This window comes from Oncorhynchus mykiss, chromosome 25, assembly GCF_013265735.2.
Source record: "Oncorhynchus mykiss isolate Arlee chromosome 25, USDA_OmykA_1.1, whole genome shotgun sequence".
Taxonomy (NCBI): Eukaryota; Metazoa; Chordata; class Actinopteri; order Salmoniformes; family Salmonidae; genus Oncorhynchus; species Oncorhynchus mykiss.
The window spans coordinates 21963935-21990240 of record NC_048589.1 but is presented as its reverse complement, the minus strand read 5'-3'; the positions used below and the strand labels follow the sequence as shown (position 1 = coordinate 21990240).

Below are 26306 nucleotides of genomic sequence, written 5' to 3'. Positions count from 1 at the left end.
AAAAAGGGTATTACAGAGGTCAATATAACTTGTTGTTTTTATATCATTTTGCCTGGCAGGATTGCTTCTCGTGGCAAATCCACTTATCCCTACACTAGCAGACCATGCCCTACACTGTCACTCATGACGTAAAGGCAGATTCCCTTTCAAGGACTTCTAGATTTTTCTCTCATATGGTCTGTCGCACCAATCAAATACACCTTTGGTGAATTTTAACCAATAACAGATAGCAGGGGCGGGTTTTAAAGGCATTCCAGACTGATCTTTACAATTGCGCATGTTTGCTTGGATTGCCGGATGGTACTGTAGCCATATAGAGGCTGAGAGAATCCTGTGGACATCCAGGCTCACTGGGATTAGGTTGAATGAGTTGACTATAAACCGTTTGTTTTACATAACAGCTAGTAATTCAGTCAGCACTGTGTAAACTAACTCTAAAATAGATGCTGAAAACGAAAGGCATAATTTAAAATAGCCTACAGTCACGCATAGTGGAGTATTTTATTTTTCTAATCGGAAAGGTGTCAAGTGTCAGTCGTAACGTGGAATAGCGCAAGCTAACAGCTACGTTCATTATGTCAGTAGTAGGTATTGATGTGGGTTTCCAAAATTGTTACATCGCTGTTGCCAGAAGCGGCGGCATTGAAACCATTGCCAATGAATACAGTGACAGATGTACGCCGTAAGTATATCATTGACACTATATAGAATGTGACTGTGCGCAATGTTTGCAACTGGATGCGCGCTATAGCCTACCTGATGGCGTAGTGATCAAATGCTTCTACGATGGATGTTTCATGTGTAATTATGAATATCTTACATTGGAGGATGACATTACATTGGATAGTATTTTTTCTTCCATGTACATGCGTAACCTATTGATTGGTATATTTTTCAGCTTTGCGTATTACATCGTTATAACGTCGTCTCCATTCTCAGAAGTCTTTGTTACATGTTAATTTTACCAAATGACTTAATAGTTGCAATCGTATACGTATATGGAATTTTTGGCCTTATCTTTCACTTTTCTATCCTATCCTGTTCCGAGACATGATTTTTAAGGCTTGGCGATAGCCTACGCCCAAATATGACCAAATTGTTCAGTATTAGAATGTTTTTGTTGATTTCTTTCTATATCTCATGTCTTATCGTTGGTTTAATGAATATGTTTACATTACTCTATTTTTGAAATAAGATCTGTTGTGGGGTTTTTTTCAAAGCAGGCCCATGCGTTGAGTGTCAACAAAATGTAGGCTATATCGCATTTTATTTCTTGCGATCATCATTGCATTTGATGGGACTTGACTGTTGTGATAATTTTTTTGCTCTCAGACATAGAGTACGACAAATTCCCATGTGGACAGAATCATTTGAACAAAGATAAATATAGGCTCTAGATTGGCTGCTTGTAAGCCTATGGCTGCTTGTAAGCCTATGTAAATGTGACTATCATACACACGTTATGACGTTGGAAGAGGTGACTGTGAAAAACATGGAGCCTTATGGCCTAAAGTTTAGTTGACACTAATTCCTTTCGAATCTGCAAGATTCCACCTGCTCCTCCGAACATGCCACTGTGCAAGGTGCACCAATACTCTCAGTGAGAGGGAATGTAATGACCTGGGTTTTATTACAGCCTGCTCTTGCAAATAACTACAATTTCCAAATAACTAAAATGACATCAGAGCAACTGCAGGCATCTTTTTCTATGCATAGAAAAACCCGGATCACTCTTTGTCAGCAACACAATGAGCTGATGCCGGAAGTGTATCAGTTAAATTAGTTAAGAAAGGGATATTATTAATGAGCACGAATTCTTCGGAATCCTCTTCCCGAAAAGGTCTGAAGCTTCTGCGCATGTGCGGTATTCTCTACTTTACTCACGGTCTTTGCTCTACTCGTTCGGCTGCCCAGATAACAGGCTACTATTTTAAATATTTGAAGGTGAACTGTTCTGTCTTACTGCCCTAATTCATAATACTTTCACAGACTCCCTTGTGAAATTCCCTTAATTATCTGCAGATTTTCAACCTCCATCGTTCTAAACTGGTATTCTTCTTTCTATGTCAATCTATCTTGTAGCCTACCATCAACCATTAGGCCTATAGCATATTTTTTATGTATTTATTTGTTTTGGTTCCCCAGGGCTTGGGTGTCTCTGGCCTCCAAAAACCGCACCATTGGAAATGCAGCCAAGGGTCAAGTAAGATAATCAAATGAGAATAGATTTTATAGTACTAGTACTGTGCTGATAAATACTTTTTGGGAAATTATCAAATTGGTCAGGATCAAATCACATGTAAGTAAAAAAAATATGTTTTATTTCAGATTATAACAAATTTCAAAAACACAGTCCATGGCTTCAAGAAGTTCCATGGCAGAGCGTTCGATGACCCATATGTCCAGGGGGAGAAACCCAAGTTGCCTTACAGCTTGCACAAGCTGGCCAGTGGCAACACTGGAATCAAGGTAACACCACTGTACACATTTCCACTCGGTTCCCTTTTCACTGCACTCCATTTATATTTTCTTCTCTTTAGCTCCATCACCCCATGGTCCATTGTCACTATGTACAGTACCATTGTTATTTTGCTCAATTGTTTGTATTTTCTACTGTATTTGACCCACAAAGAAGATAATTTTGCAGTTTTAAAGCTAATTTTCTTGTAGTTTTATACATTTTGCCATGTCTAATGTGTATTCATGCGATATTGAGTGACTCAAACATCACCATAAAATCTATGGGCTGAAAAACTTAGCTAAGAAACATAAGCCGACATGGGCTAGTTGATCTGTACATTTCGGAGAAGTTCTAAATAGCACTGTATGGTATGCAATGACTGACATGACAAGAGGAAAACTGATGATGCACTACTCCATTTTGAAATTGCACTGTGTGAATTTATTATTACATATTTCAAGAGTAAGTTGAAAGCCAGACTGAGTTCCTTATTATTATTTTTTTTTGGGGGGGGGGGACCCCGCACACCCCATGCCAACCCCACAGTTTGGGAACCACTGGTCTAAATGGCCTAAATTAAAACTGTGTCCCATTCATAGGTGCGTTATCTGGATGAGGACAAGGTATTCACAATTGAGCAGGTAACAGCAATGCTGCTGACCAAGCTGAAGGAAACTTCAGAGAGCGCCCTCAAGAAGCCAGTTGTGGACTGTGTGATCTCTGTGAGTTACAACAATATATTGCAATACACTGAAAATGGAACTAGTCAACATAATAACAATATAGCTACTGCACATGTGAATATACCATGAAACTAACCATACAAATATTTCCATCCTATTTCAAGTTTATTCTTTTCTAACAAGAGTTTTGTTTCATAGGTTCCAAGTTTTTTCACCGATGCAGAGAGGAGGTCTGTGATGGATGCCACCCAAATTGCAGGGTTGAACTGTCTGCGTCTGATCAATGACACCACGGCAGGTCAGTGGTTTCCACAGAGTGTCTTTAGATTTATTGATTCTAGTTGCCTAAAGCATTAATGTGTATTTAATTGTTTCACAACACATGTTTTTATTTCTAGCAACAACTTTATTTGATTAGGGAATATCATTATCCCAAAATAGGCTGGGGTTCCCTAGAGACTGCAGTTTTGCAAGTCTTAGTTTTCTCCCCTTAATCAGCAGGCACTGATATTCACAGAGGGCATTTGAAAAGCCCCTTGTTGGATTTGTAGACCTGTGTAGGCCTGCCTTTAAGCTACAATGTGTAGGCCTTTAAGCTACAATGTGTAGGCCTTTAAGCTACAATGTGTATTCCTTTAAGCTACAATGTGTAGGCCTTTAAGCTACAATGTGTAGGTCTTTAAGTTACAATGTGTAGGCCTTTAAGCTACAATGTGTAGGCATTTAATCTACAATGTGTAGGCCTTTAAGCTACAATGTGTATTCCTTTAAGCTACAATGTGTAGGCCTTTAAGCTACAATGTGTAGGCCTTTAAGCTACAATGTGTATTCCTTTAAGCTACAATGTGTAGGCCTTTAAGCTACAATGTGTAGGCCTTTAAGCTACAATGTGTAGGCCTTTAAGCTACAATGTGTATTCCTTTAAGCTACAATGTGTAGGCCTTTAAGCTACAATGTGTAGGTCTTTAAGCTACAATGTGTATTCCTTTAAGCTACAATGTGTAGGTCTTTAAGCTACAATGTGTAGGCCTTTAAGCTACAATGTGTAGGCCTTTAAGCTACAATGTGTAGGCCTTTAAGCTGACAAACATATAATCATATTTTGTGATATTAGGTTTAGGGGACCAGAATGACTTTATAACATATACATTACTTATATTCATTTCCATCCACTAAGATGCTCTTATTCCTGCAGTGGTGTAGTGTTATTCATTAGAGTGTCTCATATTGTTGTTTCTAAATGGCAGTGGCCCTGGCTTATGGGATCTACAAACAGGACCTGCCCACCCCAGAAGAGAAGCCACGCAATGTGGTGTTCGTGGACCTGGGACATTCATCATTCCAGGTCTCCATATCAGCCTTTAACAAAGGCAAACTCAAGGTGGATTTTTATTCCTAAAGTACTGAAGCCTATCACTATTTTCACCCTTCTTTTTAAATGATTTATTCCATATTTAACCCCTAACTGTCTGGTCAATTAACCAGGTCCTGGCAACAGCCTTTGACCCCTACCTGGGTGGGCGTAACTTTGATGAGGCACTTGTGGATAACTTCTGCGAGGAATTCAAGGCAAGGTACAAGCTCAACGTGAGGGAGAACCCCAGGGCTATTCTGCGGCTGTCACAGGAATGTGAGAAACTGAAGAAGTTGATGAGCGCCAACTGCTCTGACCTTCCCATTAACATTGAGTGCTTCATGAATGACATTGATGTGACAGGCAAGATGAACAGGTACACATATCGATTTGTGACCCCTTCGTTTAGCTTCCTATAGTCTTTAGTCTTAGAGATTTATATGCATTAATGATAATTCCACTTTTCCCCTTCCTTTTCATTTTCAGAGTCCAGTTTGAAGAACTGTGTGCACCCTTTTTGATGAGAGTAGAGGCACCATTGAAAGCAGTTATGGAACAATCAAGTACGTCATTTTTATCAAATCGAATTTGATTTAGTAGATGAACATCCGTGACAGTAAATTATATTTCAACAGTAACCAGAACATGTATTATTTTACCCTCTCTGTGTGTTTGTGTTTTGTGTCAGAGCTGAGCCGGGATGAGATCTATGCAGTGGAGGTGGTAGGAGGAGCCACCAGGATCCCTTCCATTAAAGAGAGGATCTCCAAGTTCTTTGGCAAAGATGTCAGCACCACACTCAATGCAGATGAGGCTGTGGCACGGGGCTGTGCTCTTCAGGTACTCCCCTATCCTCTTACAGAGATGGAAACTTCAGTCATCAATTGTATATGATTTGCTGTAATATTCAGTGTGTAACAAAGTGATTGTGTGTTTGTGTCCTTGTTTGGGTGTGTGTTTGTTTATGTATGTGTGTGTGTGTAGTGTGCAATTATGTCCCCAGCGTTTAAGGTGCGTGAATTCTCTATCACTGATGTGGTTCCCTTTCCCATCACCCTGCGTTGGAAGTCCCCCACAGAAGATGGAGTTGGGTAAGGGCACCTACTCAGCTGGCTCTATAGAAAGAAACATGCGTCTGTAGGTACAGTGTTGTTTATAGTAAGATGAGCAGACATCACAACTCAGTGTTTCCCTCTGTGTTTGTCTTGACCTCATTCAACACCACTGTCTGTTCTACAGAGAATGTGAGGTGTACAGTAAGAACCATGCAGCACCCTTCTCCAAAGTCATCACCTTCCACAAGAAGGAGCCCTTTGACTTGGAAGCGTTCTACAGCCTCCCACAGGAGCTGCCTTACCCGGACATCAGGATAGGTACACCTGCTTATTCAACTCAGGCCTCTGCAGTTCTTCCATCTTTAATGTACCTGTTCAAGGAATTTGAAGGTGGTCTCACTGAACATAAAATATGTAGCTGTAACACCCGGATGGCACTTTGCTATTCTGCCTTGAGATCCCCTTACAAGACAGAGCAGTGTGCTCTATGGAATTCAGCTCCAATATGTCTGTAATGGCTATTTGCAAGTGTTCCCTGGTGGCCAGCCTGATGACGAACATTGAAACCCTATAGTGGGGGTCTCCCACCTGGCTGGTAATTAGGACTCAGGCTTAATCTCTCATGGAACACTGCGTCCCTATGAGTCACAGGAGTCATTTACAGAGCCGAGCTGTGTGTGTGAGTGTGTGCATTATAAGGGGGTGTCGCAGATGGGATTTCAGTTTGAAAGAAGTGCAATTACTAGCTAGTCAGACCTCATCCTCTTTCCCTTGTCTCTGATGGACATGTCAATTCTCCAGTGTGTTTGTGTCATTTCTTGTGACTCCATCAGGTGTGACATTTGAACGTCTCTCTCCCTCCATCCCTTTCTCTCTTGCTTTCTCAGGGCGTTTTTCTGTTCAGAATGTGGTTCCCCAGCCTGATGGAGAGAGCTCCAAAGTGAAGGTCAAAGTGCGCGTCAACGTGCATGGCATCTTCAGTGTTTCCAGTGCCTCCCTGATCGAGAAGCAGAAGGGTGAAGGAGAGGATGTTCAGATGGACATGGAACCCACTGTGCAGAATGAAGGAAGGCCAGAGGACCAGGTAAGAGAGATCAGAGGAGTGAGAAGATTCACCTGAATTTCACATTTGTGAAGTTCGTTTTTCAGCCACTTCACAGTATTTTAAGATTTCAGAGCGACAAAGAAGCTGTTGTTTAATCTTCCCTTTGAATGTCTTAGGTCTAAGACTTAAAGCACTGATTTGACCTCATGTCTTTTTCTATGTGGTTATTTTCACTCAAGCCCATTTTCTCTCTATTCCTGGCTCTTGAAGCTGCACCCCTTTCCTCTCATTGAAGATGACACCTTTAACTATATGGAGGAGGTTTGTGGTCACTGTGTGTGATTAGTCCTCACTCCAATCCCTTTTCATACTCCACTTCACCCTCTGCGAGGTGAAGTCCAATGCTGGTCTCATCTGTGGAGCACTGGTCTCACTAAGGTTCATCACATTGAGCTTGAGAGAACGGGTGTGTTTGTATAACCAGGCTTGGCAGTGTGTGACGCCAGAGGATACATGAAGCCAGTGGAATAGCTATTAAGATTCATATACTTTCCACATCTTCATAGCTCTATCCTTCACAGGCTGTGCTGTACCTGTGTCTGCTATAAAAAAAACAATCATCCTCCACTCCTTTGATATGATCAGGATGTCAGTGTATTTGAATGTGTTACTCATACAGATCATAACATTCTAATTGGAATCTCTGAACAGTAGAGATTTTGATTAGATTAAAGCAACTGTCCAGTGAAAATCTTATTCCGTTGTTGACTCGTATTGACTCGTTGTTGACTCGTATTTGTGGCCAAAGCAAAAATTAGAGAAAACTCCACTTAAACTCCACCTAAAACTTGTATCTCAAACACACCAGTCCAACACAGAAAATCAGCTTTTTAACTTACTTAATTACCATATTTTGGAAGGAAAACAATTTCACTCATATTGTAATTAATTATAGGTCATATTTCATAGAAATCTGGAAACACTGCACAGTTACTTTAACAGGAGGGGTGTGCAGCTTGAAGTAAGCTGGTTTAGATAGACATAGGTGTAACATAATGAATTTCACTACTAAGGTGGTCCATGAGTCAAACCTACTGGAAGTAGAGCAGCCAAGAGTTGATTGTAATATTCAGGTGATGTTGCTGTGAGAGTGTTCTACTGTCTCAGACTAAAATGCAGGTGGACCAGGAGAGTCAAGGCCAGGGGGACCAGCAGAATGAGGATGTCAGTTCCTGCAGTAAGGTGAATACATTCAACATAAGAAACTATAATTACACTTAAACTTTTATGTCTTGTGAAACACTGAGAATCAATATAAGAGTTGGAACTGATTTATTTGTTTAATCTCCCAACAAAGGAGAGAGTCCCTGGTGAGAAGCAGGACCCAGCAGCAGGGGGAAGCAAGCCCAAAGTCAAAGTGAAAAGCACTGACCTTCCCATCCTGGCCAACATCATCAGACAGCTGGACAGGGGGGTCCTCAATGACTTTGTGGAGTATGAGGTGAGTCACTCTTAAGGCCTTCCCAGCAGCGGAGTCATATTCTCATTGTAATGCTGGTCGTGTCGACTGGGGAAAAAACTTTGACCCTAAGGAAAGCTTATTGTAAAGTAAAACTTACCTGCCTTGTTTAGTTCAAAGACATAAAACATGAGTAGGAAGGGTTTCTGTATGAAGGTTAACAATCTGAACCACCTTTGGAAATGTAACAGCAGGTTCTGCATTAGTTGTCTCATTCATGATTGACCTATGTAGTCCACTTCTACAAAACTGTGGCAGATGATGTACCTGACTGTGTCCTATATTTTTTGTGTGGCTGGATTCCATTGAGCCGCCTGGGAGTGGGTATTAGAGGAGGCGGAAGGCTGATTTTGGCTCTCAGCACACGTGCCTCCCTCTGTCGCTCTCTCCTTTTCTCTCTCTGTACTTCAGAGCCAGATGATCGTCCAGGACAAGCTGGAGAAAGAGAGGAATGATGCTAAGAATGCTGTGGAGGAATATGTGTATGACCTGCGGGACAAACTGTGTGGCATCTATGAGAAGTACACCACTGAGGAGGTAAGAACCTAGATTAACATATTCCTTTCAACTAATAAATAAATATTGCCACATTGAACAAAGAACAAGGCTTTGCAATACATCATGTGTTTACTGATACCTGTTTTGGCCTTTCTCACCTTCCAAAAAGGACAGTAATCGTCTGACAATGATGCTCGAAGACACGGAGAACTGGCTTTATGAGGAGGGAGAGGACCAAGACAAACAGGTCTATGTGGACAAGCTGGAAGATCTCAAGGTTAGTGTTCATTTAGCATAAAGGATTTTTATATCCAGCCTCTGCCTGCACCCATCTGCTATTATGGCAGTTCTGAAATCAGGAGCAAGATACGTGAATAATAAACAAATGTTTTTGGGGGCATTTAGGTGAACCGTGTAATCTCCATTTGAAAACATTAACCTCCGTTTGAAGGTTTGGCTTCGTGACTCAGCATTTTTTTTGGTGACTTGACTGATGTGATTTGACTGATGTCCTTTTCCAGAGTTTTGGCCAGCCCATTCAGGACAAACACAGGGAGCAGGAGGACAGGCCGAGGGCATTTGAAGAAATGGGCAAGAAGATCCAACTCTATATGAAGGCTGTGGAGCTTTACAAACAGAAGGTAAAAATGTAAATACTTTTCAGCATCCTTTCATCTTTGTGATCTTTTTGTTTTTCTGGATTGCACTGATGTCAGAAAAGGCATTATCATGTTATTGCGTGCTTGTTATCTCCTACTTTAGAAACATTGAAGCCGTTCTATGATTGAACCACCAATCACTAAAGTTCAGTGTGAGATGCAGTGAAATGATGCTGAGACCATTTACAATGCTCCCTTTTCTCTGTGAACTACTACACCACTGCTCTGTTGGGATTGTGCTAATTACTTTCCCTGTGTTACCTTTTCCATATTCAGTACACTCCATTTGACTTGTTTAGTGTCATCAGTCCGTCTGTGGCCTGTAGAGTTTTCAAACCTGGTTAGGTCAATGTCATAGTCATTTTATGAGCAATTGTGACACTATCTGTTCTAGGACTTAATATGTTTCTGAGTTTAACCCAGGATGTATGTAATAAACGATCTGTGAAATTTAGATTAATTAATTATTTTGTGAGGGTATAGATGAGGTAATTTACATAATGAGATAGAGGTGGTCTAGCTCTAATTGTTTTGTTTCCTATCTACACTCAGGATGAACGTTACCAGCATCTGAATACTGAGGAGATGAGCAACGTGGAGAAGTGTGTAAATGAAAGTATGGGCTGGATGAACAGCAAGATGAATGCCCAGAGCCAACTCACCATCGCCCAGGACCCAGTAGTCAAAGTAGCAGACATAATTTCCAAAATACAGGTGTGTGTGATAAGAGGGTATGATTCAACCATATGACATGCTATTGGCACATCGTCACCAGTTACTTATCGTTTTAATAATACTGCATGTTCCGATCTCCCACATATACCTATACTTTAGGAACTGGATGAAGTATGCAACCCAGTGGTCAACCGGCCGAAGCCCAAAGCAGAGGATGTGTCAGAAGAGAACTACAAGAGCAACGGGGCCCATAACGGCCCAAGGCAAGGAGCTGATGGGAAAGGAGAGGCAAAGGGAAGCAACCAGACAAAGCCTCCCTCAGGAGAGATGGAGATTGACTGAGCCCCTCTCTGCCAAACAAGCTCTGCTATCATCACTCTAGCTCCCATCAGAGCAGGTCTACCCAAACATACATAGTATATCAAGGGACCATTTTTCCATGTCCGCCACCACTCAGCAGGCTGTTTTGTGCATTTGTATTTAGAGTCCCCCTGTTTGATTTTTACCTTTTTAGACTTTCCCTTGTATGTTACAATGGTGCACTCCTTCTTGAGTGGTTAGACAATGCCATATATAGTCATTAACTGTAAAACTAGATATAGATTAAAACAATGCAGGCTCTCCCAAAAATTGTTTTTCTAAACCATATGTGTTTGCATTTCAAAAGTCCCATAAGCAGATCTCTAAGGTGACTCTTATTGCACATAACCTTGTAGTGAAACACAAGTAGAATTACTGTCTGAACAAACGCTAAGGCTTATTAAACTATTAGTAAACTATGTATGCAATAATACATATTATATATATTTGTATTTAATATATTAATTTGAAAAGATGTCTGTATGTCTAGATTCTGTAAATATTATTTTAGTAATTTAAACTGGCCAGTGCATATAGTTGTGTATAGGATACATTCCTAGTGTTGAAATGGGTGACACACCACAACTGTCAAGTAGCAAGACAAGAGAGCAAGGTGCTGCCTATTCTTTTACTTGTTTTCATGCATTTCCATATTTGAATCATGAGATTTTAAGACGGCAAGTAATAAATGCATTATTTTTGTCTTTAAGACAAACATTGTGTTATTTCATTATTGATCGAAATGTAATTGACTAAAGTGCTAAAGATGTGTAATCAGTATCTTCATCTTATTTAAGACTATTATGCTACAAAACTCTAGAGGATGTTACTAGAGCTGGATGTCTCTAGAGGATGTTACTACATGAAGAGGATGTTATTTTATTCAATGCATCTAGTGCTTTTTGTTCCTGATAGCTCGAGCAGTCCTCGAAGTGAATGTTTTATTTTTTTAATATATATTTTTTGGGGAGAAAAAACAGTATACATACAAGAAGTATACAAACAATGATAACATATGCTAGGGGGTACAACAAATTACAGATTATACAAAGACCTTAAAAGATGCACACATATTGATTGTTTTAACAGCTTTCTTATTAGAAGAATGTAGAATGGTCTTAATGTACTGCTCGAATTCCTAATAGAAAACACGAAAGAGTGTTTTTTTATTAGTGAATTTACATGTATGAATATGACATTTTGCCACTAGCACAATTAGAGTTGAGGTAAAATTGTTTTTCTTTATCCTTTTTATAGTTAAGAAAACTGAGCAGCACATTCTCCCATAAAAAAAAAAAGTTATCAAGAATATTTACAATGATAAAACTATGAATATCTTTCCATAATTTCTTTACATGTAGACAATGCCAAAATAAACGCAATACTGTTTCTGGATGCTCAACACAAAAAGTACAGTTAACGTTAATGTATTTTTTGAGTGTCTTCAGGTAATGAATGATTCGCAGGGTAATATTTATGGATAATTCTGAAAGAGACCTCTTTGACCTTGTTAACAAGCATGTATTTGTGTGATAATAACCATACTTTTTTCCAACAGATATTATTTACTGTATTCCATCCAGTAAATTGTGACATAAGAAATGGATACATAAATAAAGCATGTATAGATCTGTTGTTCTCGGGGAGCAAGGATAAACAAATGTGTCCTATTGGTGTCAACTGGATTAATTCAGGGACTTCGAAGTGAACGTGGCTATTTTTGCAATATGACGTGTATAGTCACGTGACCGCGAGTGTAACGGGCGGATATTTTCAAAATGGAAGAAATGCAAAAGTTTTGGAGTAAAATAAAATAGCAACATTCATTTTTTTTTTTTAATCAAAGGTCGTTTACGGCCGCGGATAAATTAACCTGGTTGAACATGTATTGAATAATAAGTTTGTATCGATTGGGAAGACACGAGAAGCAAGATGAGTGTTTCAATCGGTAATAAAATCGAGGTAAGTTGTCCGCTAACGTTACTGGACTACTGTGTACGTTAGCTAGCTAACGCGTGACTAATTTATTACTGTAGCTAGCTAATTTAGCTAGTCTAGTACAAATTATTTTAGCTCGCTGAAGTTGCAAGAACTAGCCACTCCGAGGCTGTTTAGTTCGCTAAATAACTAACTACGCCTACTGTAGTTGTCTACAAACGTTACCAACTTTGCACAGTTCGTAGTCGGCAATGCAGAAGAGTGACGTTAGCTGATGGCTAAAACTAGCGGTGTTGCAGCCGAGTTGTTGTTGACTCTTGAGACATGCCTCCCACACAGGAGGTTGGTGGCACCTTAATTGGGGAGGACATGCTCGTGGGAATGGCTGGAGTGGAACGGTATATCAAAATGATACCATTCCATTTACTCTGTTCCAGCCATATGAACCGTCCTCCCTTCAGCAGCCTCCACCCGTGGTGCTCCCCCGCGATTTACGGCACCGGTTTATTGTTGCCAGGTGATTGGGACCACAACGCCTTCATTAGCGGGAAGAGAGCCGGGATAATTCAAGGACATATGGCAAAGACGGGTGCAACGTTTGTCTGATGGTTTTACAGTTGGCAATGTTGGGTAGCCAATCTGTAGTTTCCCTGACGACCAAATGACTGGTACAGTTGTTGTGGTGGTGTACTACTCACTGGCTGTCTAGCCAGCTACATCATACATGTCAGAGGGAAGATGTTCGACACAGTTATTCGTTATTTCTTTCAAAACCTGACAACTAAATGCAAAGTCAGTGAAGATGAGGAGAGAATCTTATCTACAGCTGGGGAGTTACAGATTGAGGTATCACGTCAGTCATCATATATATATATATATATATAACAGCTGACAGGCACATCTAGGACATATTTTTAGGACATAGGCCTAGCTATAGGACATATTCTAGTCATACTTGTTGTAATTTAAACATGTTATTAACTTTGGAATTCTGTATTTCATTTTGTGAAAACATTTGTTAATTCTCTTTATCAGGACTTCAAAGTTCTCACACTCCTTGGTAAGGGCTCCTTTGCGTGTGTTTACCGGGCAAAGTCAGTTAACACTGGCTTGGAGGTGGCGATCAAAATGGTAAGAACAATATTTCTAAATTGCTATACAGTCTGCATCCCAGTACTTTTATGGTATTGCTCCCCAGGGAACCACAAAACACAAACATTAATACCATAAAGTAAGAGCTCATCACTACAAAGTGTTTGTAAAGTGCAAGCAGACAAATCACAAGTGTGGAAATGTTGACAGCCTACACAGTGAAGACTCACCCACTTAACATCATCACATTTATTTATATAGCCCTTCTTACATCAGCTGATATCTCAAAGTGCTGTACAGAAACCCAGCCTAAAACCCCAAACAGCAAGCAATGCAGGTGTAGAAGCACGGTGGCTAGGAAAAACTCCCTAGGAAGAAACCTAGAGAGGAACCAGGCTATGAGGGGTGGCCAGTCCTCTTCTGGCTATGCCGGGTGGAGATAACAGAACATGGCAAAGATGTTCAAATGTTCATAAATGACCAGCATGGTCAAATAATAACAATCACAGTAGTTGTCGAGGGTGCAGCAAGTCAGCACCTCAGGAGTAAATGTCAGTTGGCTTTTCATAGCCGATCATTAAGAGTATCTCTACAGCTCCTGCTGTCTATAAAGAGTTGAAAACAGCAGGTCTGGGACAGGTAGCACGTCCGGTGAACAGGTCAGGGTTCCATAGCCGCAGGCAGAACAGTTGATCATCATCCTCTCACTACCAGGTGATGTGCTTAGCAGAGCCTTGTATTTTCACTAAGCCCCCCTCCCATGGGTCCTATGTGGACTGTTGGGAGTCTAGACAGTCTGTTCTGTCTCTGGGTAGTTCTCATCGTTTCTTTGTGGAAGTTCGATCGGCTCTTAGCCACAAGACTAAAGCAGTGTATTTTAAGGCTCACATGCACTGTATAATTATCTCAACTCTAGAGAGTTGAAAACAGCAGGTCTGGGACAGGTAGCACGTCCGGGACATATTCTAGTCATACTTGTTGTAATTTAAATATGTTATTAACTTTGGAATTCTGTATTTAATTTTGTGAAAATGAAAAATGCAGATTGACAAAAAAGCCATGCACAAATCTGGTATGGTCCAGCGTGTGAGTAACGAAGTGGAGATTCAGTGTCGATTGAAGCATCCGTCAATACTAGAGGTAAGCATTGTTGAACATTTTATGTTGGACATGTTATGGCATGTGATCATTGTAGTGCTGAAATTGGTGATTCTTAAATAAGCTCTTATTTACTCATTTACATGACTGCATTTAACCCCAGGGTTCTCCCAATGATTTTTATTTTTTTTATGTGGTGCTGCAGAGTACAGGTGTGGTGTAGTGACCCCTTTAGACTCAGACAGTTTTGCTTTTTTGAATACTGCTATTTCCTGCCATCTAGAGCAAAAATGGCTAGAATAATAAGGTGTGGTGCCTGGCCTTAAATTATCAAACATTTTACATTGTGGCGCAGTCAGTCCACAAGGTGGTGCTGTGCCATGAACCCTGATAACATTTTGGCCTGTCATTTTACTCTTTTGCAGCTGTACACCTACTTTGAAGACAGTAATTATGTGTACTTGGTGTTGGAGATGTGCCATAATGGAGAGATGAGTCGATACCTGAAAGATAGGAAGATGCCCTTCTCAGAGGGTGAAGGTGAGTCAATTTGTTTTTACCTGAGAGTGAAACAGTGATACATTTCTTAACATGGTATGAAAGCTACGTTAACATGTTTTGACACTGCCTCGTTTCCTTTTATAACAGTTGTTGAACTTTTTTTTTTCACGTTACAGCAAGGCACTTCATGCATCAAATAGTGAAAGGTATGCTGTACTTGCATACACATGGCATCATGCATCGGGACCTGACCTTGTCCAACCTGCTTCTGTCGGGCAATATGAACCTTAAAATAGCTGACTTTGGCCTGGCCACCAAGCTGAAGCTCCCCAGCGAGAAGCACTTCACCATGTGTGGCACACCCAACTACATCTCCCCAGAGGTGGCCACCCACAGTGCCCACGGCCTGGAGTCTGATGTCTGGTCTCTGGGCTGCATGTTCTACGCCTTCCTGATGGGCCGGCCACCGTTTGACACAGACACGGTCAAGCACACCCTCAACAAGGTGGTTCTGGGGGAGTATGACATGCCCAGCCATGTGTCCCAGGAGGCCCAGGACCTGATCCATCAGCTGCTGAGGAAGGACCCTGCGCAACGGCCCAGCCTGTCTGCTGTGCTGGAGCACCCCTTCATGACCCAAAGCCTGCTGGCCAGGACCAAGGAGCTGAGCCTGGGGGAGCTAGGCTCCATGGACAGCGGCATCGCCAACATCTCCACAGCCTGCACCTCGTCCACGTCCGGCAGCAGCAGTAGCAGCAGCCGTCTCCAGAGGAGAACCAGGCGTGTGATGGGACCTGCCTTGCCCAATCGCATGATGCCTATCCCTACACTGCCCCGGCCGCCCAGCAACGCCTGCTTTGAGGGGGTTGAGCAGTGGCAGCAACAGCACTCAGACAGAGTAGGCAGGAGCAGAGCTGCTCCGGGTGGGGAGAGTGGACGGCCCCACTCCAGGTACCCACGAAGGGCTCACTCCTCAGACCGGTCTAGCTCCTCTGTCACTCCAGCCCAGGGGATGGGGCAGGCAACGCTGGAAAGGTGCCACTCTGAGGAGATGCTGACTGTGTCAGGGAGACTGGCCTTTCCCATGTCCTCCAGCTACAAGGACACTCCACAACCCTTCGCAGAACATGGAAGGCTCCCATTGCCGCCTGTCAAACAGACAGCCAGGTAAGATGTGACACCAGGGTGCTGTAATTGATTGAATGTGATTTATATTAAAATGTCCGTGTCTGTCTGACTAACTGATGCATGTATGTTCTCAGCTCAGGATGTTCATATTCCACACAACCACCACGTCCACTAAACCTGCAGTTAGAAGAGTCAGAAGGTGTACAAAATTGGTTCAGTAAAGAAGGTATATTACACCTACTCTTTTATTTGCTGTATCTTAATCTTACATCCCAATGTAAAGATTTACAAGTTCTAAAATAAAGGTTTTCATGCATGAGCTTGACAGTGTTTGTTCCCCCTGCCTCCCCAGGCCCGTTTCCGAGGCCCACGGATGTCAGCTCTCACAGCAGCAGTGGCAGTTTCCATAGCAGCAGGGAGCCTCTAGGTGTACACAACTACTGGAGTGACAAACCAGCAGGCAGAGGGACCAGTTCTCACCGCAACCACAACCAGCACCACCCCTCAAACACTGAGTCCTACTGGGAGAATGGGCAACGAGTACATGGGGGAGAGCTGCAGAGTCTGTCCAAACCCAAACCAAGTATAGAAAAGGAGAAGTCCCTGAGAAATGTGCTCCCTCCCCTGTGTGCCTCCAGACTGAAACCCATCAGACAGAAGACTAAAAACGCTGTGGTAAGACAGACAAAGCCCCTAGTTATCCCCCTGTCTCTATTCACCTGATCTGCTTTCAATGAAGGCGCAATGCCTGCCTGCTCTACAGCTGTGGTTTGTCTCTTTCTCCCCAGGTGAGCATTCTTGATACAGGAGAAGTGTGTATGGAGCTTCTCAAGGGCCAGGGCCCCCAGGAAAGGGTCAAAGAGGTCCTTAGGATATCCTGTGATGGTTCGATGGTGAGTTTCAGGAATAACAACACTTCATACCCTTCAGAGAGGTTAGATCATGATCTCTGTCAGTAAAATAATGGCAAAACACTCATTTCAACCTTTGACCATGCACCTGTAGGTCACTATTTACCAGCCCAATGAGGGGAAAGGTTTTCCTGTACTAGAGCGCCCCCCTGCTCCCCCTGAGGACATCTTGATCTGCAGCTATGAGGACTTACCAGGTACACCTCAATACCAGACAGTGAAGTCTCTGTTACATGAGTAAAATTAATTTTATACATATGTTGGAAATCTGATTTCAATTAACCTTTGTCCTCTGCTTCTCTTCAATAGAAAAATACTGGAGGAAATACCAGTATGCCTCCAAGTTTGTGCTCCTGGTGAAATCCAAGACTCCAAAGGTCACCCTCTATACCAAGTCTGCTAAGTGTATGCTGATGGAGAACTCCCCCAATGCAGACCTGGAGGTGTGCTTCTACGATGGTGAGGACTATTTACAACGCATCAGTTATATGAAACATCATGAACTTGAAGGATAAGATCTATTGTCGTTCTCTGATATTGAAATGTTGCACACTGTTAAACTAAATCATCCTGACCTGTAGTTCCCCTCTGTGCTGTGACAGGAGCAAAGATCCACAAGACGTCGGAGCTGGTCCGGGTGGTGAAGAGTGGGAAGTCGTACACAGTGAAAGGGGAGGTGGGTCTGAGTGGCCTCAGCCCAGAGAGCAGGCTGTATGTGGAGCTGTCTGATGAGGGCCACAGCATGTGTCTGTCTCTAGAGGCGGCAATCACTGCAGAAGAGCAGCACAGTGCCAAGAGCACTCCCTTCTTCCCCATCACCATCGGCAGGTGAGAGAGAGCCATGACTGTGTCTGTTGTCAGTGTTAATGCTGTAAATTGTCATGTTTGGAAGCACTTAAATCAGTGGGGGTCAGTGCCGTTTAAGATGAGGGAGGATGTTTTTTCTTTCATGAGCATGGCCTTATTTCTATTACAGCATATTGGATGACTGTTATTCATATTCCATTCAGCCAGTTCAATGTAACAGCGATAGGTTTAGGCTACTACCTGATACTCTTATTTTCCCCATACCCATCATAAGGTTGCTACAACCTAGCCTATGATTGAACGTTTACAGCATAGGTGCACAGGTCGAGAGACAAATGAGGTGACAGACAGTGACATTCAATACCGTCTAACTGATATAGGGTGTAGTCATTAGTCCAACAGTTGCAAACGAGGTATGTGTATCCCTGTTTTATGTTTGCTTCCGTTTAAGAAAAGTTAACAGAATCCGCGGAATGAAATCAAATGAACTTTATTTGTCACATGCGCCGAATACAAGTGTAGACCTTAGCCTGAAATTCTTACTTACAAGCACTTTGCCAACAGTGCAGTTCAAGAAGAGTTAAGAAAATATTTACCAAAGAAACTAAAGTAAAAAGTAACACAAAATAACAATAACGAGACTGTATACAGGGGGTACCAGTATGCAGTTAGTGTGCGGGGATACTGGTTAGTTGAGGTAATTGTACATGTAGGTAGGGGTGAATTGACTATGCATAGATAATAAACAGCGAGTAGCAGCAGTGTACAAAACAAACGGGGGGGGGGGGGGGGGGGGGGTCAATGTAAATAGTCGCTGATCATGTGTAAACAGTTCACTCTCATAATACACGTTGTATTCCTTCGCTTGTGGACTTCAATGCACAATACATCATCTGTATGTGACCAGGCGAAAAAACTTTCCAAACCGATACACACAGCCTACATCGTTGTCACCATTTTAGCTAAAGTAACATCATAGTCAGCATAGCTAATAGAACTAACGCGTTAGTAAACCCGCTACAATCATGTAGTAATGTTAGTGTCAATTAAGCATTTACACTGTCGGGCCCCGGAGGCAATAAATTAGTCAAACCAAAAGTTTACCTTCACTCTATTTCTCTCTTGCTTCTCCTTCATTTTGGAAGAAATTAATTGTTAAACTATTGTCTTTGAGTCAACTACTCACCACATTTTATACACTGCAGTGCTAGCTAAACGGTACCCCCTGTATATAGCTTCGTTGTTTTGTAATTTTCTTGTTACTTTTTAAAAAACATTTTAGTTTTTAACTAGTTTATTTTGTAAATATTTTCTTATCTCTATTTCTTGAACTGCATTGTTGGTTAGGGCTTGTAAGTAAGTATTTCACAGTAAGGTCTACTATTCGGCGCATGTGACAAATACAAATGTATTTGATATTTGGTGACATGATTATGTTTAGTATAGTTTTTTTATTTAAAAAATATAATTTAAAAAAGTTTTACAATTTACATTTTTATGAAATTCACTGAGGATGGTCCTCCCCTTCCTCCCCTGAGAAGCCTCCACTGTCTTAAATAAAGTACAACCTTGCAGAATGCTGAAAGTGACTATTTCAGTTATTTACACTGAGTGTACAAAACATTCGGAACACCTGCTCTTTCCATGACAGACTGACAGGTGAAGGCTATGATCCCTTATTTGATGTCACCTGTTAAATCCACTTCAATCAGTGTAGATGAAGGGGAGGAGACAGGTTAAATAAGGATGTTTAATCCTTGAGACATGGATTGTGTATGTGTGCCATTGAGGGTGAATGGGCAAGACAAAAGATTAAAGTGCCTTTGAACATGGTGTGATAGCGGGTGCCAGGGACACTGGTTTGAGTGTGTCAAGAACTGCAACGCTGTTGGGTTTTTCAGTCAACAGATTCCTGGGTGTATCAAGAATGGTCCACCACCCAAAAGACATCCAGCCAACTTGACACAACTGTGGGGAACATTATAGTCAACATGGGCCAGCATCACAGTGGAACGCTTTCGACACCTTGTAGAGTCCATGCCTCGACTAATAGAGGCTATTTTGTACACTTGTATTTGTCGTATGTATGCATGCATACAGTACCAGTTAAACATTTGGACACACATACTCATTCTTCAAAGGTTTTTCTTTATTTTTTACTATTTTCTACATTGTAGAATAATAAACGACACAAAACTATGAAGTAACACATGGAATCATATAGTAACCAAAAAAGTGATAAACAAATCAAAATATATTTGAGATTCTTCAAAGTAGCCACCCTTTGCCTTGATGACAGCTTTGCACACTCTGCATTCTCTCAACCAGCTTCATGAGGTCTCCTGGAATGTATTTCAATTAACAGGGTATACCTTGTTAAAAGTTCATTTGTAGAATTTCTTTAATGCGTTTGAGCCAATCAGTTTTGTTGTGACAAGGCATGGGTGGTATACATAAGATAGCCCTATTTTGTAAAAGACCCAAGTCCATATTATGGTAAGAACAGCACAAATAGCCTTTATTTCTCAGAACAGGAATACTGATGAGTTGCAGAAGAAAGGTCTTTGTTTCTGGACATTTTGAGCCTGTAATCGAACCCACAAATGCTGATGCTCCAGATACTCAACTAGACTAAAGACCAGTTTTATTGCTTCTTCATTCAGGACAACAGTTTTCAGCTGTGCTAACATAATTGCTAAAGGGTTTTCTAATGATCAATTAGCCTTTTAAAATGTTAAAGTTGGATTAGCTAACACAATGTGCCATTGGAACACAGGAGTGATGGTTGCTATGTAGACATTCCATAAAAAATCTGCCGTTTCCAGCTACAATAGTAATTTACAACATTAACAATGTCTACACTGTATTTCTGGTCAATTTGATGTTATTTTAATAGACAAAAATGTGCTTATCTTTCAAAAACAAGGACATTTCTAAGTGACCCCAAACTTTTGAACAGTAGTGTTTGTCAGCCAGTCCTTGTGTCACTAATCTTGCTACTCTGTCCCTCCCAGGAGACCTGCCAACCCAGACTCCTCCTGCCCCTCGTCCCAGCCTGCCACTGCTGATGTGGCATCACTGCCCCAGCCCCCATGTTTCACTCCCTCTGTGAGTTTCTCCCACGCAACATGTCACATTGTTTGATCTAAGCTATTTATTCCATCCATTTCTATGGAGGAATTGTAAGATATTTCTGGTGTTATTGTTTTTGAACTTTATTTTATTTATCTTGTCCAATCTTCAGAGGATATCCTATGAAGAGTCTGACATCACCTCAGCCAGTGTGAACAAAAACTGCTCTCCGCTGTCGGTCAAACAAGACCACACGGCCAACGCAGGGAAAGTCCTCAAGTCTGTCTTTGTGCCAAATATTGGTTGGGCCTCACAGCTGACCAGTGGAGAGGTGTGGGTGCAGTTCAAAGATGGCTCCCAGCTGGTGGTGCAGGCAGGGGTTTCCTGTATTATCTACACGTCCCCAGAGGGACGGACCACCAAGTACTGAACACTTACACAGCACCTATAACAAATACAATAACTGACATGGCTTTACCACTGTTTGATATGTCATTTTGATAATGTTTTAGATGTAAAAGATGGTTTTCTGTATTTGAGGAATGGTAGCTGACATGTTCCTTCTTTTGTTGCTCCAGGTACAAGGAGAATGAGAAGTTGCCAGAGCTTGTGAAGGAGAAGCTGCACTGTCTCTCCACCATCCTGGGTCTGTTGGCCAGTCCAGCAGCACGCCGCTGAATCAAACCTCAGCATTGCCCCCATGCTGTTATATTGACACGTCCCTGTGCAGCAATGATGTTGCAGGGAGGAGAAACTTTCACAGCCTTTATACTGTGATATACATACCTCTTTTCAAATGGGCTTGTAAATATGTTTATTTTCTATGTACAGATGTCAAATTATGAAGATATATATTTTGAAGTACCCATGTTGTACAGCATCTTGAAGTAGTTTGTATGTGCGTGTAAACTTGTATTTTCTGAAATGTCAGATGCTTAAAAGCTGAAGCAATAAACATCTGCAGGCTGGGTAGAGTTCAGGGTTCTTTTGTTCTTCATATCAGCAAAAACTACCATTTAAAGGATGAGTGGTTGTTTGCATACCTTAAGTATGGTATCAAGATACAGGACAGATGCATGAGGCTTATCATGAGAAACACAATACAACTTTGGGGGAATTAATTTAATTACTTTTACCAAGAATATACATGATCTGTTATTCTGGACTAAAGCACTAGAACAGTAATAGCAATTTATCTCGCAAGGTTTTTTTAGAAATCACTTAAGTTATTTTTCACCCTGTTTTAGCCATTTAATAAAAAAAGTCATTGTATTAATTATTATTTAGAGAACTTTTACAAAAATTTATGCATATGTATACACACACACAACTATACATATATAGTAACATTTCCAAGTAAACATTGAGGTGGAAGTGGAGAGCACAATGACGGTCAGGGTTGGAGAAATGAACAAGGTAGTAAGTAGGGGAAATATTTCCCATTTAGATGCAGAACACACAGTATAGAGATTGCAGTGTTTCCACAACATACTAGGCATGGCTTGGTTAAGACATTCTCTCCTTGATCACTTCACCCACACAGGGTTGAGGATGTGTCCTTCAATAAGGAAGGCTTTAGGACCACTGCTACCCAACTCTTGTTCTGGAGGGCAGCGGGTTGAATGGCTACACTCAATGGTCAGTCACCTGGTCATTGGGGCTAAGTAACCTCTGATAAGCTTGTCAATTCACTGTGTCAGCCTGTGATGAAGCAGTGCTTAAAACACCCTATTCTTTTTACAGAGTTGGCAGCCCTGCACTCTTTTCCACACACTTCAACTGGATGCTAAGGGTGAAGACAGTGACAACTGTAAGCTTGGTCTTGAAGATCATTTAATTTGCCAAACCACCATCTCACTACTCATGACAAAAAAAAAAAAAATCCCTGTTGTTCACTCGCTCTTCTCCACTATATAAAAATACACCCCCCCCCCCCCCCATGAACAAAATATACGTTTTTTAAAAAAGGATCTCACCATGAACATTGGGGAAAAATCAGATTTCTTTTTTCTTTACATATTGTGACACCTCAAAATAACAGCAGCTGATGGAGACTGACGTTAGCATTGTAATCAAGACATTCATTTCATGGTCAAAAATAATGTGTTGATTTAGTTGGCTAAATATATATATCATTCAATTAGACATTTGTGGAGTAAGAGTTAGTTTTCTGAACACAATACCAATTGAAAACTGTATTAGAGGCCCAGAGGTTGAATTGAGCTTTGAATGAGTAGTAATGGAGGGAGAGAGAATGAGAGTTCAGCATGCCGATTCATTTCAATTCCATAAAAGTCATTTTTCACTAAAGCATTGGAATGCTGGAATACTTTTTGAAAACACCCACATACAAAAAGGAATGTGATCCTCATCTTTAAGCAGTGCTGGAGCAACACAACTCAAGTTATGAGGCAAGGAAATGGACTGGTTTACAGTCACATAAAACACCTGTATAAACCTCAACCACATCTGACAAACACTCAAAGGCTTTTATAAACATTATCCTCCATTAAACTTGGTCACATGATCAAAGATTTATTTTTCTGATGACAAACATTTATATGAGGTGTGATCAAAGGTTTATGCAGGTATTTTCAGCCTTTCGTGCTGCATGTACTGCATCTTGATCTTGATTAATATCTATTTTGTTTCTGCTGTTGTGAAGACTATGAAATTCACATGACAAGAGCCTTGCACATGAAAGAAAGCACATTGTTAATTAAATGGTACACAAAGCAACCAGCGTTCAATTTCATCATATCTAATGTCAATCAAGACCCCAATGACTTGCTTGTGATTTTGGAAATGATCGAGTGGGTTCTTTAAGTCAGTTGATCTGCGTGCCATTAGCACTGGCAGCTGCTCCAAACCTGTGGATGAGTGTTATAGTACCCAGACAACACATTTCACCGCACCTATCCAGTGTATGTGACAATAAAACAACTTTATATCCCTTCTCCACTATATGACAGAGTGGTAAACATCAAAATAAAGACATCACTGGTGAATGTCAATGCTGGAAACGTGAGTGCGTATGGAGCACAGGATGTTAAGTTGCCTTTTTCCTTCACTGCTGTAGACAAAAGTTCAGACAAGATATTTCCCCTAACCATCTCATGTGGACCACTTGATTAAAGAGACTTCACAGAGAGAAACTAAAATCAGCAATTAAGCAGAGATCCCAAAAGTTCACATTACAGTACGTAAGTCCTATTAAACAAAACATCTAAAAGGCAGAGAAAAACATCTACAACCAATCACCATCATCAATATCTACATAGAAAAAGTTGGTTTTTGATTACAGATATATTCAAATTAATGTCATAATTATGACCATTATTAATTATTGTCACCATTATAATCCTCATCTGTTTTTGTTCGAGGTTAAAACAGGGTGGGGGCTAAGGTGGAAGAGGAGGGCAGTCATTGGGAGGAAGCCTTGGTGGCTATCGTGGAAACACAGTGTTGCTGGAAGTTGGGGGACATGGCTGAGTTACAGCCCAGTCTCTGGCGGGGGCCCTTCAGGTTCCCATCCGCCTCCACGATCCAGGGGCTGCTGCTGGCCTCCTTCCCCAGCATGCTGCAGCAGCCTGGGGAGCCAGGGGTTGGGGTTAGGCTGGGGGCTGTGGATACCAGGCCTTTGGGCTGCCCGCTGGCTGGGGGGCTGTCAGCGGAGTTAGCTTGGAGCACACTGGTGATGTGGGTCAGGAGATCGTTGAAGAACTCTGGGACACCCTCGTAACCTGGAGACAGACGAGGACGAGCCATGAGACTTGGCTGACTGCTGCTTATATCCCATCTTCAATACAGTGGGAAACTGATGGTAACAGTCCAAGTAAATGAGTGAAAATATTTATTTATTTTATTTTGAGTGCCTAGCTTGTCGTTGAGGCACTGAGGGTGAATGTTTGTGAGGGATTAGCTCACTACCATTCTCCTCACACTCCAACCGTCAGAGGTGGCAACAGCGTGCAACCCAAGAACAGTGTTACCATAGTGACAACAGCCCTAGTCAAGAGAAAGGCATGCTAGACTCGCCTCAGAACGTGCTCAATTCTCATTTTACACTGCTGATACCTCGGCTCCGTCTCCAAGCAAGATCATGTCAATCAGACCATTAGATTATATTGATCCCTAAAAGCAATCTCTCAAAGATTTGAAATTACTAACTGGTAGAGATTGTAAAACTGTCGTATACCTACACAGGTGGACGGGTAGTATAAATGGCCATCCATCTTAGACTAAAGATAAACACACAAACCCTACGACAGAGGAACAAACCACTCACCAGGGAATGAATTGATGTCGATGACGGCGTGTTGGCCCGTAAGGTTGTTGATGATGACGTCAATGCCAAACAAGGACACGCCCAACTCCTGTCGCAAGGACCTGGACAACTCTCTGATGACATCATCACTGGGTGGCTGGGAGACCCCCTCCACGTTGTCCCTCTGTGGTAGGAAGAAAACTAAGTCTGAGTATACTGTACTAAGGGCATTCAATAACACACTGAGGTTTGGCTTAACACATAAAAATACATTGCATTCGGAAAGTATTCAGACACCTGCACTTTTTTCACATTGTTACATTAGTCTTATTCCAAAATGGATCACATTTACATATGTATTCAGATCCTTAACTACGAGACTCGAAACTGAGCTCAGGTGCATCCCGTTTCCATTGATCATCCTTGAGATGTTTCTACAACTTAAAGTCCACCTGTAGTAAATTCAATGGATTGGACATGATTTGGAAAGGCGCACACCTGTCTATATAAGGTCCCACAGTTGACAGTGCATGTCAGAGCAAAAACCAAGCCATGAGGTTGAATGAAGAGCTTTCAGACAGGATTGTGTCGAGGCACAGATTTTGGGAAGGGTACTAAAAAAAATATCTGCAGCATTGAAGGTCCCCAAGAACACAGTGGCCTCCATTCTAAAATAGAAGTTTGGAACCACCAAGACTCTTCCTAGAGCTGGCCGCCGTGAGCAATCGGGGGAGAAGGGCTTTGGGTAGGGAGGTAGCCAAGAACCCAATGGTCACTGACAGTGCTCCAGAGTTCCTCTGTGGAGATGGTTGTCCTTCTGGAAGGTTCTCCCATCTCTGCAGCACTACACCAATCAGGCCTTTATGGTACAGTGGCCAGATGGAATCCACTCCTAAAAAGGCACATGATCTAGCAACCGAAAGGTTGCTATGATCGAATCCCCGAGCTGACAAGGTAAAAATGTCGTTCTACCACTGAACAAGGCAGTAAACCCACTGTTCCTAGGCCGCCATTGTAAATAAGAATGTGTTATTAACTGACTTGCCTAGTTAAATAAAGGTTCAATAAAAATGACAGCCCGCTTGGGGTTTGCCAAAAGGCACCTAAAGGACTCTCTGACCATGAGAAACAAGATTCTCATGTCTGATGAAACCAAGATCGAACTCTTTGGCCTGAATGCCAA

At 41.7% G+C, this 26306-nt stretch overlaps 3 protein-coding genes across 10 annotated transcripts in view; 2 read left to right on the top strand and 1 right to left on the bottom strand.

The window, feature by feature from the left end:
• The first annotated feature begins 298 nt into the window (after positions 1-298).
• LOC110505605 (heat shock 70 kDa protein 4L) lies at positions 299-11595 on the top strand. 2 transcript variants are annotated; one of them, XM_021584929.2, is made up of 20 exons: positions 299-682; positions 2146-2203; positions 2329-2469; positions 3061-3183; positions 3343-3442; positions 4392-4525; positions 4630-4874; positions 4985-5061; positions 5187-5338; positions 5483-5589; positions 5738-5871; positions 6441-6637; positions 6869-6919; positions 7766-7840; positions 7956-8099; positions 8529-8654; positions 8785-8892; positions 9137-9256; positions 9827-9988; positions 10109-11595. In XM_021584929.2, exons 1-20 carry the CDS (start codon positions 576-578, stop codon positions 10289-10291), a joined length of 2544 nt encoding a protein of 847 aa, XP_021440604.1. In that variant the 5' UTR covers positions 299-575; the 3' UTR covers positions 10292-11595. The 2 variants fall into 2 exon arrangements, with proteins under 2 accessions (XP_021440604.1, XP_021440605.1); XM_021584930.2 differs by lacking the exon at positions 6869-6919 and having other exon boundaries at positions 10109-10611.
• Positions 11596-11714: 119 nt separating this feature from the next.
• LOC110505604 (serine/threonine-protein kinase PLK4) lies at positions 11715-22791 on the top strand. Of its 5 annotated transcripts, none has more exons than XM_036962620.1 (15): positions 11715-12271; positions 12685-12764; positions 13283-13378; positions 14384-14479; positions 14863-14977; positions 15115-16105; positions 16201-16292; positions 16419-16741; positions 16855-16959; positions 17072-17174; positions 17287-17436; positions 17559-17805; positions 20799-20892; positions 21029-21279; positions 21435-22791. In XM_036962620.1, the coding sequence occupies exons 3-15, from the start codon at positions 13376-13378 to the stop codon at positions 21532-21534; spliced, it is 2670 nt and encodes an 889-aa protein (XP_036818515.1). In that variant the 5' UTR covers positions 11715-12271; positions 12685-12764; positions 13283-13375; the 3' UTR covers positions 21535-22791. The 5 variants fall into 5 exon arrangements, with proteins under 5 accessions (XP_036818515.1, XP_021440601.2, XP_036818513.1 ...); XM_021584926.2 differs by having other exon boundaries at positions 12685-13093; positions 17580-17805; XM_036962618.1 differs by having other exon boundaries at positions 12685-13093.
• Positions 22792-23111: 320 nt separating this feature from the next.
• The window catches only part of itpk1b (inositol-tetrakisphosphate 1-kinase b), a 59694-nt gene continuing 56499 nt past the window's right edge, over positions 23112-26306 (bottom strand). For all 3 annotated transcript variants that reach the window (XM_021584932.2, XM_021584931.2, XM_036962621.1), the window contains exons 10-11: positions 25145-25307; positions 23112-24599 (exon numbers count right to left, since the gene is read on the bottom strand). In XM_021584932.2, coding sequence (XP_021440607.2) covers positions 24280-24599; positions 25145-25307 — 483 coding nt within the window. In that variant the 3' untranslated portion in view covers positions 23112-24279. The remainder of the gene's footprint in view (positions 24600-25144; positions 25308-26306) is intronic.